This window comes from Eublepharis macularius, chromosome 1 (genome assembly GCF_028583425.1).
Source record: "Eublepharis macularius isolate TG4126 chromosome 1, MPM_Emac_v1.0, whole genome shotgun sequence".
NCBI classification, from domain to species: domain Eukaryota; kingdom Metazoa; phylum Chordata; class Lepidosauria; order Squamata; family Eublepharidae; genus Eublepharis; species Eublepharis macularius.
The window spans coordinates 37,183,124-37,199,724 of record NC_072790.1 but is presented as its reverse complement, the minus strand read 5'-3'; the positions used below and the strand labels follow the sequence as shown (position 1 = coordinate 37,199,724).

General features: G+C 42.5%; 1 protein-coding gene across 3 annotated transcripts in view; it reads right to left on the bottom strand.

Annotated features, from left to right (window-relative positions):
• Nucleotides 1-4,862: 4,862 nt before the first annotated feature.
• MATR3 (matrin 3) overlaps nucleotides 4,863-16,601 on the bottom strand; it is a 31,733-nt gene continuing 19,994 nt past the window's right edge. For all 3 annotated transcript variants that reach the window (XM_054993614.1, XM_054993599.1, XM_054993607.1), the window contains exons 5-16: nucleotides 16,449-16,490; nucleotides 15,882-15,985; nucleotides 14,977-15,029; nucleotides 13,447-13,572; nucleotides 12,174-12,299; nucleotides 11,822-11,992; nucleotides 10,874-11,005; nucleotides 9,182-9,225; nucleotides 8,727-9,102; nucleotides 7,510-7,852; nucleotides 6,560-6,681; nucleotides 4,863-5,919 (exon numbers count right to left, since the gene is read on the bottom strand). In XM_054993614.1, coding sequence (XP_054849589.1) covers nucleotides 5,869-5,919; nucleotides 6,560-6,681; nucleotides 7,510-7,852; nucleotides 8,727-9,102; nucleotides 9,182-9,225; nucleotides 10,874-11,005; nucleotides 11,822-11,992; nucleotides 12,174-12,299; nucleotides 13,447-13,572; nucleotides 14,977-15,029; nucleotides 15,882-15,985; nucleotides 16,449-16,490 — 1,690 coding nt within the window. In that variant the 3' untranslated portion in view covers nucleotides 4,863-5,868. The remainder of the gene's footprint in view (nucleotides 5,920-6,559; nucleotides 6,682-7,509; nucleotides 7,853-8,726; nucleotides 9,103-9,181; nucleotides 9,226-10,873; nucleotides 11,006-11,821; nucleotides 11,993-12,173; nucleotides 12,300-13,446; nucleotides 13,573-14,976; nucleotides 15,030-15,881; nucleotides 15,986-16,448; nucleotides 16,491-16,601) is intronic.

The following is a 16,601-nucleotide window of genomic DNA, read 5'->3' as shown; positions in this document are numbered from 1 at the left end:
ATGGGATTATAGTTATACTGCCCTGTCCTCCAACGAAGACCAGGGTTGCAGAGGCAGGCAATGGCAAACTACCTCTGTCTCTTGCCATGAAAACCCCGCCAGGGATCGCCATAAGTCAGTTATGACTTGAAGGCAGCCACCACCACAGTTATACTACGTTTCCTCCTTAGGCTTGCCAGCCTCCAGGTTGGGCCTGGAGAGCCCCCAGAATTACAATCTGGGACCTCAGAGATCAGTTTGCCTGGAGGAAATGGCTACTTTGGAGAGTGGATTATACCTGGCCTCTCCCTAATCCCCCCCCTTAGGTTTCTCCCTCAAATCCCCAGGAATTTCCCAACCTGGAATTCCTACAATAAATTAATTAATTTGGTCTAGGGATGTGGTACAAGTGGTTGGACTTACGAGAACCCGATTCAAAATCTTACTTAGCTGTGGTCACAGGATAACCTTAAACCAGTCGCTGTCAGCCCAAAACACCAGCAGATAGGAGGTTGCCAGTTACCACTTACAAGGGGATGTTGGCCAATGTCTCTAGTTAAGTTTACTCCAGACCACATAAGTGACATACATAAATAAAAATATATAAATGCTTTTGATTACTAATATAGCTGATTTAGCAGTAGGTTATTGCCTGTGCTAAATGTGATGCCATACTCTTCTTGGATCCAGTGATGTAGTCCATATGCAAGTTATAACTAAGGGTGCCCTCTTGCTGGTTCAGATGGTATACCATCTGTGTCCCATTTCTAGACAGAGCTCTTTCTACCTTCACCCATCCCTCAACGACTGGATGACGGACATTTGCTGGGCACCAGACTGCCCTTGAAGAGTGCTTAGAAGATGCAATTTACCCAGAATGCGGCTACCTCGTTTAAGGGAGTGGCCCATCACAAGCAGTTCAAATGTTATACCATCTACACTGGACCTATTGAGTGCTTGCTTTATTTTTTATAGCCTTAAACAGACCTGGGTCTGGTCTAATCATCATAATCATCACAACAACATTCGATTTATATACCGCCCTTCAGGTCAACTTAATGCCCACTCAGAGCGGTTTACAAAGTATGCCATTAGCATCCCCACAACAAAACACTCTGTGAGGTGGGTGGGACTGAGAGAGCTCCAAAGAGCTGTGACTAGCCCAAGGTCTCCTAGCTGGCTTCAAGTGGAGCAGTGGGGAATCAAACCCAGCTTTCCAGATTAGAGTCCTGCGCTCTTAACCACTACACCAAACTGGCTTTCCTATACCAAACTGGCTCTTTTAAATCATGCAGTAGAGTGACTGAACGGACTGCACTATTTCAGACTTTAGACGAAAAGGTCTAAGTTCCCCTACATTAGTGATTACCTTTAAGTGGAAAAACAGCAGCAGCATGCATAAATCGTAAGGAAATGATCTTATAGGGAATTTATATATGGGAAACACTGGAAATCTGACTGCACTTGTGGCCTGAAAGAGTACAGCCTGTTCTACCATTGCATTCTACTGCATATTTAGACCACACACACAGTCTCTGCAGTACTCCCCCACCCAGCACAAACCTCTATTTCACAGGGCCTGAGGAGCCCAATGCTGCTGCTAGTTTATTGGAAACCTGTTTTTTTAAAAAATCTTATCTTGCAAAAATGTAAGATTGCCGTACATGTTTCAAAGGTGCATTACAACTACCTCTGGCTCCACTAAGAAGGAACAGCAGAATAAAAATGTTTTAAAATAAAGCCGCAAGCAGGCAGGGTGTGCTGCCTTGCTGTTTGAATATGGACCTCAGTGGCAGTAGTTCTCCTGCATCTCCAGAAGGGGCCTTTCCCAAGCATCTAGGAACCCAGTCAGAGCTGAGAGACTAAATCTAGAATTGAGAATCACGTATTTGCCTACAGAGTCCCAGCCCTTTCTGAATATGGGCAAGTTTTCTTCCATGGGAGATGAAGATCAGGATCTTATTTTAGTGCCTGCTTGAGCTGATTTCTCATAATGCTCACATAGTTTTCCTCATAGAAAAAAGACAATAGCTACAAGTGGAAGTTTCAAACAAGTTGACAGACGCCCCCGCTTCACTCCCCCACTGATGTGTGTTAATATTTGTGATTTTGAAAGTCTCTTTGTCCCACCCTGACAGGCAGATATAATTTTGACTTTCTAGCCCAGTCTAGGAACTTGCTGGTGGAAAGCAGGAGCCCTCTTCCTTTTAGCTGGAAATGGCACTAGAAACTATATAATTTAACAGGCAGGGGTTGAGTAAGTGTAGTCAAGGGGTGGACGTGCTGAGGTAAAATTTGGTTGGTATTACAAAATACACTTGAGGAAAAATAGTGTCCTTGAAGTTCATATATTCTTGGTTCTTAACAGAAGTATTTTACTTAGTACTTTAGTTGCAGCAACAATGTTTCTTTACAAAGTTCCCTATGACTGTTCAGGTTTCCTGGGGTTAGTTTAAAACTGTTTTCCCTTCACAACAGACCCAGGGTCCTCCTTCAAAGCCCACTTCCCCTTAGAAACTGGGCAGGAATTAATCTCCTCCTAAGAAGATATAACCCTTCTTCTGTTGGCCTGAAAGTGATTCTCCACCTACTAACCCATCACTCTTGCCAAAACACGCTCCTAGTTCTCTCGTGTCCGCATAAAGGGAGCTTCAGCTTATGCTAACACACACTTTTGAATTATTAAATTGAATTCTTCCTCAGGACAGTAATGATAGTTAAGGCACAAGATTCCTCTTCCCTCACACCAAAGAGAATCTGTCTGACTTTCCTTGTCAGACTCACTCACATACTCTGAATAATCCTCTCAGAAACCAACTGACTGGCTCTAAACTGACCAGTCAGAAGGGAGCAGCCTGCCACTCAAGCTCTCCATTCCAGGTAATACTTAACTCTCCCTCCCAGCTCTTTGATTGTGCTTCACTTGCGAAACCTGCTTTTAAGTGCAGTCTGTCACAGAAGTCAGCTCTTGACAGATTCCCCTAGCATAGATCATGTGTCTCTTGAGTTTTATTGAAAATAATTTGTCAACTGCTGTTGAGAATCAAGAGGAGGAAGAAATAACATTATCTACCACTATCTAACAAGGGCAGGATTTCAGCTATTCTTATGTTTCATAGTACTTTGGCCATCCTCTGGGTAGGCACTGGAGCCATCTGCCCTGGAAGATCTTCACTGGTATAGCAGTTGTACAGCTTCCCTACTGTGTGTATTGCACTCCTTGCCTTTAAAGACAATTTAAATCAAGGATTGTAGCATCAAACTACTAAACTGACTTGAAAGAAATGGCCAAAGGATAGCAAATGCGTATCAAGGTGTTGTCATAAAGACTGCTATAGAAGAATATACCAGGCAAGTGCCACCTCCAGCTTCCCAGGCAGTTGATTCCCTTCCTCTCTATATCTCTTGACCAAATTTCCATATTCTACCATCTAGTACTTCACTTATGCCTGTTTCTCCTGCCTTACTCCAGTCCTATATACCTCCTACTCTCTTTAGTCCCTCTTAGCCAAAGCCTGGGAGATGACTAGCAAGTGACACATATGTAAAGAACAGTACCTGTGCAAGTACAGGGTAATTTCTCAGTTATCTCTGCCTTGCATTTTCACTTCATCCCTACTGCTTAGGGCTCCTGAATTTCAGTCCCTTAACCCACCCCATCAGGAACCTAATGTTTCACCTTCCCTCAAGTTCCTTCTGCCTTCCCTTATCATTACCCCCCATGCTATACTTCAGCATGCTCTCAGTCCTTGATTCCTCTAATTTTTTCTATGCTACCTTTCTCCATTGCTGTTTGTTGCCTCCTCCAAAACCCTACAATCAGTTTACTTGCCTCTTTAACACCCTACATGCAAATACTTGCCTGTTACCTCCACCTCGTCTTACCAGAGTATTACTAGAGTTACGTATTTTGTAATTGTGCTATATGGAAAGAAAAGATTAAAGAATGTTAACCAGAGGATTCTTTAAAAATACTGAAAGAAACATTGTATGTGCAGAGCCATTAAAATGGCAGGACCATCCTGAAATAATTCTCTGATTGGCAGAAACAGTCTCTGACATCAGAGATGGAACTTTGCTTGAGATCTTTCCCCTGTATTTTGTCCTCCTTCCTACTCTTTTTGAATCCACCCACCCTTTCTCCCTAATAAGTCTTCTTTCTATAAAGGCATTCTTGGCTTCTTTGGTACATTTCTCTGAACCTCTTCTGTACGTGCCAGTCTGTCTGGGTGTTACCTAGTCTGCTATAAGGTATTTTTCAAGTTTTCCACCCAGTTAGTTATTTTGCTAGGACTGAGCTGGAAGGGCAGCTTTCCAGCGGATCAGTCTAGATATTCTCAGGAGGTTCCGGAGTGGTGGCAAGCAACTACCAGGGTGCTTTCTAGGGAAACCTTGGTCTAAGGTTGTTCCCAGCAAGGAAAGCCACTTCCCCCCTTTTTCCTAAACATAACCGGTCTTAAGGAGTATGTACAATACCCTTTGGATAAACTGGAGCCTTTCAGAATTCCTTTCCACCTGCTATCCTGCACAATCCTTTAAACTGTTTTCTTGAAGGCCAGGAAATTCTGTAGAACAGCAAGCGTGAGGGATTGCAGAGGGAAAGGGGGAAAACTGGCAACCTGGCTACCTACTTCAGCAATACATAGAAGCTCTTTGTATCCCCTTGCAAGTGGAATCCTAACTAGCTATAAAATACAGTTTAAAGTTAACCTGTGCTGTAGTTTTATAAAACTCATGATCAGCACCAGCAATCAACGGCTCTACTGCAGCAGGCTATGAATGACCTTTAGGTGACAATGTGTCTAGTGTATCAAGGAGGCTCATTGTTATGAGCTGCCACGTATGCATGATGCACGTATTGAAAAAGGTGCACAAAAACCCACTTTGGACTGATTTGGTTTATTGTTTTGTCATCATAACAAACTTGAATCCACATATATGTAAGCTGTTAAATCATAAACTACATGAGAACAGACTATACACACAAGTTCCCATTCACATCAGCCACATGAAGGTACATCAAGATCACAATCCTAGGAATAAACCAATTTGATGATGTATGCTCCAATTCTTTACAAATTACTTTGAAACCAACCCCACTGATTCCAGTGGCAGCTTTGTAACTAGGTTTAGAATCAGAGTTGAAATGTATTTTTAAAAGATCACAAACGTAAAAAGGTAACTATTTACAATTTAGGATTCAATGCAGCTTTTGCTTATACTGGAGATGTATTAAAAGTACTAAATTCAAACAGCAAGCAAGAAAAGCTCTGAAAAATAATACTGGTCAGGAGAATAAGAATTTATTCTATGCTACAATCATAGAACAGAAATGAGAACTCTGGGGAAAGAGTCACAAGATTTTTTTTAAAAAAGCCGGCTATCAATTTTCCTATTCTCTAATGCACCAACACAAAAAGGAGGCATATAACTTTAAAAAAAAAACAGCCACATCAACTTTCATGTAAAGACTTCTCAAAAGTTTAATGAAATCATGAAGCCCTTTGAAAATAAAACATCAGCGGGACTGACTGGAATGTTCCAGAAAATAGTAACCATTTAACTGAACAGAATCAAAGTTTAGGGATATTCTTAGAAGCCTGGAAAGATGAATGATGATGAAGTGAACTCTGGTGCTCAAAATGCTGAGTTTTTGAGTTGTTCCAAGATACAATCTGCACAGAATATTCCGTGTTGCCATCCCTATCTGTTTTTTTAAAACAAAGATTGTGTTGATTCAAATGCATGTTTCGCCATAACATTAAACACACTAACAGAATTATAGTTCTATTGTATTCCACTAAAAGCTATGTAATATAGTGTTTCCCCAATTGTTCTTTAGTAACAACATTAAAAATAAAACATTTTTTCTTTAGCCCTCAAGCCTCTTTAAGCTTCGGTTTCCTGCTTCTGTGCTTCAGCTATTTTCTCCATGTGTTTCTATAATAAAGGTGAAAAAAAGAAAGGTTAATCAAAGTATTGTCTGAGGTAAGGACTTGATGTGTTTTGAGAGTTAGAAACCAAGTCAATTTTTTTTTTTTTTGAAATGCTGTGCTCCAAATTTGGATTCTGCAATTACAAGAATTCCAGGGCTCAACACAACTGCCACACGTAGCACTGAGCATACAACTTCTTCCATGCAGGGCAATGTGTGATATATACCACAGACCAAGTGCATTGTGTAAATTAATGGCAGCACAAGCCAAAGTTAAGTGGTTTAAGTTCCACTAATTTCAACAGGAAAGATTTAATCCCATGCTCAACTCCCTCCGACACAAGTCAACAGGACTACCAGTGCAATCCGAAAGTATACTCTATTCTACTCAGGTGTATTCAAAGGGTCTTACTCCCAGGAAAGTGTTCTTAGGCTTGCACTGTTAAGTGTTTCTCTGGCAGGATTGTATGTAACTACAATATACATGTGCGTAAATCCTAGATCATCAACCAAGTCCTTCAACTAGATGGGGTAACAAATAAGTATTGGCCTTCTTTTAAAGAGCCATTTGAACCAATACCACTCTACCCGTACATTTTTAATCTGCTAGAAACTGCAAAGGGGACAAAACAAAAGGCACCCTACCTTCAGCTTTTGGTAATGAGGAAGGCTGCTGCAGTGGGCCTTTTTTGCAGTATCTTCATTGGTATAGAATAAGGAACACAATTTGCAGTAAAACCCAGATCTGGGCACCACAAAGCTGACACCTAGAAAGAGAAACACAAAATCATGCATGAAAATGCCTTATATTGAATCAGACCACTGGTCTGTTAAGGTCAGTACTGTCTACTCCAAGGGTCCCCAACATAGTGCCCATGGTCAGCATAGCATGCAAGTGGATGTAGAAAATGGATAGGGCCGGGTGGGGCTTTTGCCCAGCAGGATTTCTGATTAACTGTTAAAGATCTGACTGGCTGTACAGATTTTTAAAAACACTGCTTTAGCAACAGCTGCCACCACAGCACCAATATTTTCACTGTATGACTGAAGGTAAGCTATGGCTTCTGTGTCAGAATTCCAAAGGTACCCACAGGCTCAAAAAGGTTGGGGACCCCTGACTCTACCCTGACTAGCAGTGGCTCTCCAGGGCCTCAGGTGGATGTCTTTCACATCACCAACTACCTCGTCTTTTTAAACCTGGAGATGCCAGGGATTGAACCTGGAGCCTTATGCATGCCAAGCAGAGGCTCTACCACTAAGCCATGGCCCCTCCCCAAGACAGCTGCTCTGGTCTACAATATTTAGTACTAGTGGGTGTTCCTCAGCACCTTTCACTCTTAACGGGTGTAATTCCAGGCTTATCTCAGTAATCTTATACAAGCTACATACATACACCTTTTTCTTTAAACATTCTTAAGTAAAATCAGGCAGGCATTCTACCACAAGCTTAAATATTATGTCACCATATTTGTACCAGTGATAAGATTCTGGTAATCATGGATAAATTATTGGCTTTGACAATCTGCCTTCTTATGGAATAATGCAATGAAATCAATGAAAGGGCAGATCACGCTGAAGAAGGGAAATATTCTTACCAACAGGAACATTTGGCTGATATGGTCCAATTCTGTATTCATCTGGATCAGCAAGTTTCGCAGCCTTAGATTCTTGTAGTTCTGCACTTTCTTTTTCCAGTGGATCCAATGTCTCTGTGTTGTTGGTCACGTCTGATGATTTTGCACTGCTTTCCATTGCTTCATTTTCTAGATCACTTTCTTCAGCTTTAATAGCTTTACTTTCTGTCAAGCCGCTCTCACTTTTTGCAGCAGATTTAAGTATGCCAGCTTTACGTTGTTTCTGATCTGAATCTTCCTCATCACCAACTTCATCTAGAGTGACAAAACCTTCCATGCTTCTTGGAAATCCACCTACATGTCTCTGTTAACATAAATTTAGATACGGCTATAGTCACAACTTATCAAACTATATATCCCAAGTCCGATAGTGCTATTCTACCTGATGCTTGACCACAAGCACTCCCAGAAGAGAGATGGCAGTCTGTGGAACTTAAGGACAATCCCATTGTCGCTATGGAGATGGGCTCATTCTCCCCTGCTTAAGAGGAACAGGCTTCTACAATATGGACCAAGCCACCAGAAGGGGGCACATCCTCAAGGGGGGGGATTACTGACCTACTTTGTGTGTGATTCCATATATATTCCATCATAAACCACTATTCTTCAGCAAGGGTGCCTGGATAGGTCCCAACAGCTTGATACCTTCCCTATAGCCAATGGTATGAATTATACCAGTAGAGTGGAGACAGAGGGAATCTCTTAAGGGCAGGTCTAAAAAGTTCACTGCTTTTGTCTACACACACTCTCCCCCCCACATCATTGCAGAAAAGCTTCCACGTAACAGATGGGTAAACTGCCTCAACTGTAAACTGTACTGAAAACACAGGCTGGGAAGTACTAACATAGACACATGGGTCTGTGAATCTGATTTCTACTCCCACCAATGACATTCCTCACCACTGTGCCACAGAATCAAAGCCAGAACTGCTGTGCTCTGTACTTACAATACTGTGGCTTTGGGGGGGGGGGAGGAACTGGACGAACCTGTCCAGTTCACTTCCTGCAGGCCTTTCTCCTTCTCCTTTCAAACCCTGATCATATTACGCAGCCATTCAATGATAACTTTTCGAGGGGGAAATACGAAACAACTCCCCCCCCCGCACTGCCAAGTATGTGGGAAGATGAATATTGTTGTGATCAGACAATCTTTCCTGGCAATTTTCCTTGAAGCGTACCTTTTTGAGTTTTTTTGCTGATGCAGTGTTTCCAGCATTCCCTTCAGGCTTGACAGCAGCATCAGCATCAGCCGCCTTTTCTTCTGTGGCTACATCGCCCAAGTTGGCAACGTCACCATCATCAGCTGCTGAACTGCCGCTCTCCAATAATGCTGCTGCTTCCTCCTCGTCTACCAACAGTTCGTCTTCAGATTCAAGGATCAAATTGGCGTCATCTTGGTCTGTTTGTTCATTGCCTTTCGTATCTAACCGCTCTGCCTCTTCTTTCTTCTCGTCTTTATCTTCAACACTGCTAGTTTCATTTTTATCACTGTTGTCTGTCTTGGATTTTTTTTCACTTCCAGAATCTTTACTATCTGGAGACAGACCTCGTTTTCTATAAAAAGAAAAAAATCTTGCTTATCTGTTTAAAAATGCAAACTTAAAAACAAAATTAAATTGTTAAAGACTATTACCGAGGTTTATCTTTCTTCATCATATCTACTCCTTTGTTCGGAATCTGTAAAATAAAATAAAAGGCTTTTTTAAGTTATACAATTCTTCTGCGTTAGGACTACAAGGCCCCATGGCTACTCAATGGCTGGCTTCAGTCTTACCACATCTCAAAGCACTACTCAAGTAAACAAATCCAACAAAATGGAGTCTTGTGGCATAGTAAAGAGCATGAGATTTATTGTAACAGAAGATGTTGGTTCTGCTCCACTAAAAAACTACAATAAATATATCATCCTTGAAGATGTCAGAAGGCTTCTTGGTATTCTTGCTGCTAAAGACTTAACATGGATAATCCACTGCTAGCTATATGTAATAATTATTCAAGTAGAAACTGCTAGAAAGCTGCAATGAGATAACAAGTAAATGCCTTCATTAAAAAAATGCTACACAAGAATCTTCTGTTCTGTGCACCAGGATGAGGCTTTTCCCGCTCCTTCTAACCAGTACTGTTGCCAGTTATCCAGGATATGGGCTTGCCTCTTCCCGTCCCAAGAGGGAAACCCCAATATCTAGGTCTATGTATAAGCCAAGCTTATGCAGCAAAGCTGTTCTTGCTTTAGGAAGTCACAAATACAGCTCTACCCCGGCTGAAAAGGATGGACTACTGTGTTGCCAAATTACAGGGATCATCTAATTTTCTCTTTGCTGATTCCCCCTGCCACTGTAGCCCTTAGACCAGGAAATACAGAAGCAGCATTATGTAATAGCCAGGGAAAGACCACTACCGGAGTTTATACACAGGAAGTACACAAGTGGTCTTTTGAAAGAAATCACCAACCCCTGCTCTGATTTGAAGCTGTCCTGGGTCTTCTAGCAACCTTGTCAAGAGTCCACAAAATTTGCTTGCTGTGCCAGGCGTCCCTTCTCCCTCTGGTCAGCCTGGCAATCCTTATTCTAACTTAGAGCTGGGGAGGGGGACTGATCTCACCTTCACACTGTGTTTCTGTGGAACTCCAAGCACCTCTGAAGCTCAACATAGCAGAGAAGAGATCTCATCTCTACTTGTGGGGCAAAGAGTAGGGTCCTGGCAAACACGTTTCGAGATCAACCCCCACTCCCCTCACTGGTGTGTCCTTAGTTTCACCTTCAATCAACACAGTGAAACAATTGTTTCCCCACTAAGATGCCCTTTTCAATTTTCTCATATTTTTTTTAACTTCATTAAACAATAGCACTTGTAACTGGTCTATCCAGCTCTTGGAAACAGAGGTCCAAGCAGAAACCAAAGGGCAATTCTTTCTGCTACATTTTCTCAATCCAAGGCCATAGCTAGCCAGTCTAATCAGATGCTAACTGCCTGAACTGCCATCCCCAATAAGAGCTGCTTCAGAGTAGAAAGGGCACTCCAACCTCCAGGCTACTTGGCATCAATACAGAATCTGTTTTAAGCAAGGGGAACTAAAATAATGGGCTAAAATAAAATTTCCTAATAAAAATAGCTATATTTGTACAATATAAAACAAGCAGCAAGTACTGGAAGCTTCAACAGTCCCTAAAAAAAAAAATCAGTTCTGGCTTTGTCTATACTCTTTTTGCTGGCAAAATCTCCCGATTTTTTTTTAAATACTGCAAACTTCTTGTAAAAATCATTTTACATTGTTTGTGTCTTTCAGAGTAATGGACAAAACCTTATGCCAACAAATGATACCCACCCTTAATATTAATTTCTTGTATTTTTCAGACAAATCTACTTTTACACATCTACCCTGGAACCAAAGGGCTTTGTTAGAACAGTGCTCCATCATGGCGACAGCATCTTCTCTGGTCTCCATCTCAATGAAAGCCTACAGGAGAGTGACAAAAGATTTCACTATGCAATTTTATGGCATGATTCTCTCAATTTTCCTAATTCAAGGAATCATGTGGTTAGAGTTATTGGATGGGCAAGTCACAATCAAGCATCTAATAAACTTTTTATACACAAATGGCTACTGATAAGAACAATGCATTTTTGTTCCAAAACGGAGAAAGAGTAGCATGATTATCAAGGACTGAGCGTGCAGGTACCCTGCCCCACATTCCTTTCCTCTGTTCCCCTCAACTTCCCTTAAGAGCTGATCTAAATAAGTAGCAGAATGAGGCAGTAGAATTTGGAAGTGGAGAAATGGCCTGTACCATGTCGGACAGAGAGTATTTATTAAAATTTATTTTTATTGTTGTCTCGTGTAAAAACTCCATACAAATTAAAGTTAGCACACCCAGCATAACATGCGTGCCAAGGACTAAGCTAGAACCTAATGTTCTATTTACAGAGAATTATCAACACAGGGTAACTTTTAAAAGTGTAACCCCTCACTTGCATTCAGAAGTAGTATAGTCCATTCTATCACCTCATTGCTACCCCATTATCATGTTAAAACAGGTCTAAGCCACCCCATCCCCCATTTCTTTTCTGTACACGAATTTCTGAAGCATTCCCAAGCAAATAAGCATGGGAACATGGTCAGTACAAGTACTTGTGAAAATAACGTCTGGAGAAAGAAAGCTTCTTATATTTGTAACAGTTTTTATGTGTTTTACCCAAACTCTGAGGATTGTGGCCCTGCTTCCTGAAGTCCTGCACTGTGACCCAGTTGTGTGGCTGACACAATATACACTACCTGGCTCTTCATCCTCATCAGTATGTAGTTCTTTATTTTCCCATAGGGCTCTGCTAGTTTGAGTACAGCATTGTCAGAATATCCTGAATGAGGCAAATTACTGAGATGGATCACACGGCCAAGCTCTTGTTTTGGAGGTTCAAATTTCTGGTCAGGCTTCCCTTCTGGTTTCTTTAAAAGCAGAAAAGGAGGGAAAGAAAGTTAGAGTGACCATTTTTATTAAATCCATTATGCCAAACCTGAAGACTTAATTTAATGTCAGAAGACTTGATCATAGAATGAACCAGGTGAACATTACAAAAAAAAATGTCAGGTATACCAGATCAAGATTAGTAAATAAAACGATTTTTACCTTTATTCTTTTATACTTCTGTGATAAGTGTACTCTTACAGGCTTGCCAAACACTAATGCTGGTGTCGATGAATAATATTCTACTACAGCCTGAGCATCTTCAGTGGTAGCCATTTCAATAAATGCCTGAAATAGCAAGATAAACAACTCATGTGTTACTCTTCTAGGAAGGAAGAAATGAGCAAAGTAGAAAGGGGGAGAACAGCTTTAAACTTTCAAGTGAGCATCAACTGGAACTAGCTTACTCTCCTAAAGTGTTTCACACGCACCCAATACAAAATTTGGGTTTGCAACCCTACCAGTATACACTTTAATCATCAGGCACGTGTTGAAAGTTGAAGTATGTTTCATCTCAGCATATCCAACTTATACCAACTGTAATTTTCAACAGCAAGGCTTTTAAAACTCTCAGCAACGAAAGAGGAAGAAAACTACTTTTTGACAATATGAAGCACAGGACTCTCCAGCAGAGCTGGATCTAGGGTTCCTACTGCCTGGGACAACCCAAGTCCGGCTGCCCTTGCGCGTGCTCCCGGCGCTGCGTGATGTCACTTTGTGACATCAACACGCAAGGTAGGCGTGCCGCCAGCGCCACTCGCCTGCCCCGCTGAGGGGGTGGCCAGCTTGCCGCGTGCTCCCTTATCCTGAGGGGCAGGCGAATGGTACGGGTGGCCTTCCAGCCCTCCGCGCCACTCGCTTGCCCAGCAGGATAGGGAGCGCACAGCAAGCTGGCTACCCCCTCCGCCGGGGAGGCGAATGGCACGGAGGGCTGGGAGGCCACCCGCGCCATTTGCCTGCCTTGCAGGACAGGGAGCGTGCAGCAAGCCAGCCACCCCCTCAGCGGGACAGGCGAGTGGTGCGGGCGGCCTCCCAGCTCTCTGTGCCATTCACCTGCCCAGAGGGGGCAGCCAGCTTGCTGCATGCTCCTTGTCCTGCTGGGCAGGCGAATGATGCGGGTGGCTGCTCAGCCACCTGCGCTGCCACCGGCGCACTCCTGGCAGCTTGCAGCTGCGCCTGGCGCCCCCTCTTTGGTGGCGCCGGGGGCAGACTACCCCCCTGCCCCCCTCGATCCGGCCCTGCTCTCCAGAGGTGAAAAAGAACATGTGGGTTGCAGGAAAGGGCTTACGCCTCACATCATGCACGCCTGCTTAAATTCTGCTCTCTTTCAAAGGCATGGGACATTGCTGTATGTTGCTTGCTGAAGCACAGTAACTATTCATATAATTCAAAAGAATTTAGAAAAATGTTAGTTTTACAAGTTTAAAAAACTTACCTCATTAATTTTGTTTAAGATTAAGTGATTTGTGATTATTCCAAATGGCTCCACAAGCTGCAACAGCTGATATCTCAAGTTTTTCCCTCTCTGAAAATCCATAATGTGAACAACTCTGCTCGTTTCCTATTAATGGCGAGGAATAATGATAAACAAATTAACACATTAAGCAGCAAGAGAGATGATTAAAATATTCATGCTTATTATTTTGGTAGTGGATCTTTTAATTAATTTTGTGATGAGCAAGCCAGCATAAGCATTTTTTAACAAGAATGCGAGGTCTCTCATCCCAGATTAAATTCAATTTGAAAAGCATTACAGCCTGACGAGAGAGTCTTGTGAATGTTTTTGTTGTACCTGTGATCTTTTCCCCATGTTGCTCCACACACACTTCTAAGGCAATATGCCAAAAATAATCTACATCTTAAAGGACGCCCAAACCCAATTGTGATCAGGATCTTAACCAAGCTTTCTAGGTTGCAAGAATCAGACTGCAAGTTGGGGGTTAACACACTGGAATTTTCCTCCATACAAAAAGAATCCTTATACAAAGAATCTAGTATGTTGGAGAGAAGGATAAACAAAAACTCTTCTTCCAACATGTTTACAAATTTCATGAGAAATGCCAGCCCCAGACTAACCTGGGGTCCGGTTGCAGCCTGCAGGGTGGGAAGGAGATGGGGCTCCCAAAGGTTCTCATGGGGCAGCATGAGCAGCCTTCTATTCAAAACCAGGCTGACCAATCGGAGCGTGCTGGCTGGGCTGTTGAGGGAGTGAGGCCAGGTGGGGGACCTGGGAGGCATGGTTTTTATTCAGGCCTGCTGCCAGGCAATTTACCTGGGAGCCTGACGGGTGCTGTGTCACTCAGTTTGCTGCTTGCCACCCACGCGGCCCTCCCTTCATTTGTTGGCTTTGCGAGGTTTCCTGCCAGTGTACTAGTTGGGGTGGTTTTTGGGGAAGTGCACATCTTCTGCATATTGTGCTGGATGGTGTTTGTTACTTCTTTCAATTTGTCACAACTTGAGGTAGGGCAGTTTTGCACTGGGCACAGATCCTTTTGAGGGGGGGAGAACAGGACCTGCAAGCCATTCCCCCATGAGGGGGTTCCCCTTAAGGGGTCTTGGGAGTGAGGCGTGGCAGGTGCACACCCAGCTGGGGGCTCTCAGGGCATCCTCAGTCCCAGGTGGCAGATCCACACAGCAGTCTCCCACTAGCTGCCATCCTGTGGTTCCTCCCTCGTGGGTGGTCTGATGAGGCAGTGTGGTCATCAGCTGACAGGCAGGTCTGCCAATGCATGGATCCATGCTCAATGCTCCACCAATGCTCTGTAAACTGAACCAATAAAGTTGAGGCCTTTTTAATTTCAGGAAGTTGTCCGTGCCCGTTTGTTGCCTTGTGTGCACCCCTCTGCACTTCTTAGCACTAGAACTGCAGCTAAGCCCACATTGTTTTAGTAAATTATCACTGTTACTATCCAAAACCATCTGGTGCTCAATGTAAGTATCTGCATTTTTATGGCCTGATACTAACCACTCTTCCCTTCTGCATGTGCCTTGGTCCTTGCATACTTCCATTTCCAGCTCCTTGATATAAACAAAGTGAAACAAATATGTGGTTACAAAATTAAGAATGTCTATGCTATTATGTACAAGGCAGTTTCTAACTGTTCTATAACACAGCCCTTAAAACATTAATAGAAAATGTGTTAACAATTTATGAGGTGATACAGACTTAATGTTTTAGCAGTGGTCTTCAACTGATGGATCCTACAGAGCTATCTTTTTTTTTTTTTTGCTATCTTCTGCTATGTAGAGAGCAAAGGTGCCATGACTCTTGCATTTCTTTGCATGCGGTTTAGGTCACTCAGTGGTGGAAAACACTTATCTATGGTTCTGATGCATGGTTTGTTCCTTGCTACAATACATCTCCTGGTACTTGTGTTTCCTGTTCCCCAAATCCTTTGATCTATTGCCCACGATCTCGGCACTTCACACATGAGTGAAGTCACAACTGTGGCTCCACTTCTTGTTGTATGATATCAGTCATGTAACTTCCTGTTATGTACTTGCAGCTCAGCAGGATCCAGAAATTTTGAAGACCACTATTTTAAAGAATCACCATCATTCTTTAACATAATCTACAAATATTGATTGTATTGAATCGACAAATATTTAACATTTCTGTGTGGTACTCAGAAAAGGAAAACTGTTAATAATTTAGAATATTTTTAATATAATAAAGCGAGGAAGTTGGAGGCTTCAAGTCACATAACTAACTTTACCACGAGACTTTTTTTTTAGTATAGCTATGGATTTCTTTAGGCCCCTATCAGGTCTTAAGAGTTCATACAACATAAATACATAGGGATCAACAAAGTTTACTATGGCCAAGAAAATGGGAGGGAGTAGTCCTCTCAAATGCATTTTTCAGGTTACCTCTTGACCCAATTGGTGGCCCTCCAAGATGAAAAGGAGGTGGAGGTGGTCCCAAAATTCCTGGGGCAGGATTTGTAGACTGCTGCAACATGAATGGATCACTCCTAGAACACACAAATACAATGCTATGTTAAATCCTTCAAAAATCCCATTGCCAAGTTTTGTATGTAAGTGACAAAAGGTCAGACCAGTCAAAGAAAGGATGTGAACAGAAGTCCCACCCCAGAGTTCACTTTCATGTAGTTATTAATAGCATTTGCCCAGTGTGACTGAACAAGGTTTGCTGTCGGAAATGATTACTTGTCATTCCAATCACTCATGTCAGCAAGACAACAGGAAGCACCACATTAAACAGCTGCTTCCTATTGCAGGGACTGAAAGTTTCTCTTGCTGGTTTTGTACATACAGTTTGCTGTTGCGTTAGGATGCCTGTGCAAAATCCCAAAGCAGACACTGCAGGAAGTGCACTGGACATAATTCTAAAACAGCAATGACTAGCAGAATTGTTTGAGAAGATGCTATGGGAAAGGAGGAGCATCCTTCCATTCTGACAGCAATTTTACTTACATCCCATGTCCAGAATCGCTATCAGGGTTCCACTCTGGGTATCTTTAAAGAAAAAAAAAGAAGTCACAACATAGTTTCTTGCAAGCCAAGTGTGATGGCTAGAGAGCTATTGTGCAATTAAGATTTCCAACCCAGCATCTAAAACCCAAAGTA